Source organism: Priapulus caudatus, unplaced genomic scaffold (genome assembly GCF_000485595.1).
Source record: "Priapulus caudatus unplaced genomic scaffold, Priapulus_caudatus-5.0.1 Scaffold569, whole genome shotgun sequence".
Taxonomy (NCBI): Eukaryota; Metazoa; Priapulida; class Priapulimorpha; order Priapulimorphida; family Priapulidae; genus Priapulus; species Priapulus caudatus.
Window position 1 is genome coordinate 42,410 of NW_014577630.1, and position 2,370 is coordinate 44,779.

Below are 2,370 nucleotides of genomic sequence, written 5' to 3' on the forward strand. Positions count from 1 at the left end.
TGTGTGTGTGTTCTCTATATATCTCTCTCTCACACGCGACTCTCGTTCTCTCTCTCTCTCTCTCTCTCTCTCTCTCTCTCTCTCTCTCACACACACACAATCCCGTTCTCTCTCACACACACGCGCTCTCTCCCCTCGCTCCCTTCCCATCCCTCACCTTCTCTCTCCTCCCCACCCCGCGCACCCTCCCTCGCCTCCCACTCTTCTTCTCCTCGCTCTCTCCCTTCCCATCCCTCACCTTTCCTCTCCTCCCCACCCCGCGCACCCTCCCTCGCCTCCCACTCTTCTTCTCCTCTCTCCCTCCCTTCCCATCCCTCACCTTCCCTCTCCTCCCCACCCCGCCCACCATCCCTCTCCTCCCACTCTTCTCTCCTCTCTCCTTCTCTTCCTCCCTCACTTTTCTTCCCCGCCCCTTCCTCTTCCCCTCCCCGTCCACCCTCCCTCTCCTCCCACTCTTCTCTCCCCTCTCCCACCCCTTACGCCGCCCTTACCTACCTCCCACACCGGGGACACACGCTTCAAGGGCGTGTAGGTGAAAGGCGACTAGTAGGCCAGCACAGCCGTTGTCCTGTCATTGTCATGGCGACAAGATGAACGAGGCCGCTGCTGTCACCACGCGGTGACAAAGTTGACACGGCGACGACAAGTTTGCGTGTATTAGCGGCGACTGTCAGGGCTTGACAGACAGATAGATAGATAGCCAGAGAGAGAGAGAGAGAGAGAGGGAGGGAGAGAGAGAGAGAGAGAGATAGATAGAGGGGGGGAGAGAGAGACACACACACACACATAAACACACACACACACACACACACACACACACACACACACACACACACACACACACACACACACACCACACACACACACACACACACACACATTGTCCTCGTCGATAACTCACGGTCTTTCCCCCCCCCCCTAATCGAATGCTCTTCTGTTTCTCGCGCAGCACCAACCTGCTGCACTCGAAGCAGATCGTCGACCAGACGCCCGTCACTCGCCGGCTCATGGCGTCGGCCGTCGCCTGCCAGTTCTTCGGCTGCTTCATCGCGATGCAGAGCTGGTCGGACGCGTGGCTGCCGGCGGGCATCGCCGAGTACCTCACGTGGAGCTACGTGAAGAAGGCGTTCGGCAACAACGAGTACCGCTACTGGATCTACAAGGTGAGCGGCGGGTGGTGGAGGGGAGAGGTGAGCAGGGGGATGGGGCAGGGGGAAGGAGGGGAGGCAAACGGGGCAGGGGGGGGGGCAAGGGGATTAACGTAACCTCTTTATTGTTTTGACACACCGAACCAGCAAGAGGTGACCTTCATTTATCGACCTGACCTTTTTTTGATTGCAGGACCAGCAGGAGGTGACCTTTGAATGATCGACCTCACTTTGAATGATCGACATGACCTTTGTATGATTACAGAACCAGCAGGAGGCGACCTTGACTGATCAATGTGACCTTGATTGTTTCCACATACGGAGCCAGCAAGAAGTGACCTTGATTGATTAATGTGACCTTGATTGATCGACGTCACCTTTGATTGATTGCAGGACCAGCAGGAGGTGACCTTGACCGATTAACGTGACCTTAATTGATTATTAACGTGACGTTGATTGTTTTCTCGCGTGCGCGCAGGACTAGCAGGAGGTGACCTTTATTGATTAACATGACCTTGAAGGATCGACAGAACCCTTGTCTAATTGCAGGACCAGCAGGAGGTGACCTTGATCGATTAACATGACCTTGAAGGATTGACATGACCTTTGTTTGATTGCAGGACCAGCAGGAAGTGACCTTGATCGATTAACATGACCTTGAAGGTTCGACATGACCTTTGTTTGATTGCAGGACCAGCAGGAGGTGACCTTGATCGATTAACATGACATCGACATGACCTTTGTTTGATTGCAGGACCAGCAGGAGGTGACCTTGATCGATTAACATGACCTTGAAGGATCGACATGACCTTTGTTTGATTGCAGGACCAGCAGGAGGTGTGCTCGTTCGAGTCGACGTTCGGTCTCATCACGCTCGACAGCTCGGCGGAGAAGGAGACCAGCGGCGACCTCTATTTCTCGACGCGGCACCCGTTCACGACGCTCGAGCGCTACAAGAGCGCCTACAAGAAGAAGGCTCACCTCGTGATGAGGATGCTAGACCTGCGCGTCGGCCGCGAGCTGCTGCTACAGGTGTGTGGCGATAGGTGTTAATGACAGGTGTATTTTTTACCTGCGTGTCGGCCGCGAGCTGCTGCTACAGGTGTGTGGCGATAGGTGTTAATGACAGGTGTATTTTTTACCTGCGCGTCGGCTGCGAGCTGCTGCTATAGGTGTGTGGCGATAGGTGTTAATGACAGGTGTATTTTTTACCTGCGCGTCG

The 2,370-nt window shown here is 54.8% G+C and overlaps 1 protein-coding gene across 1 annotated transcript in view; it reads left to right on the forward strand.

The window, feature by feature from the left end:
- LOC106811735 (transcription initiation factor TFIID subunit 2-like) overlaps positions 1-2,370 on the forward strand; it is a 30,833-nt gene that overhangs the window by 13,338 nt on the left and 15,125 nt on the right. Inside the window, 2 exon segments of the mRNA XM_014815443.1 lie at positions 950-1,163; positions 1,974-2,180. Of these exon segments, the coding sequence (XP_014670929.1) occupies positions 950-1,163; positions 1,974-2,180 (421 nt within the window).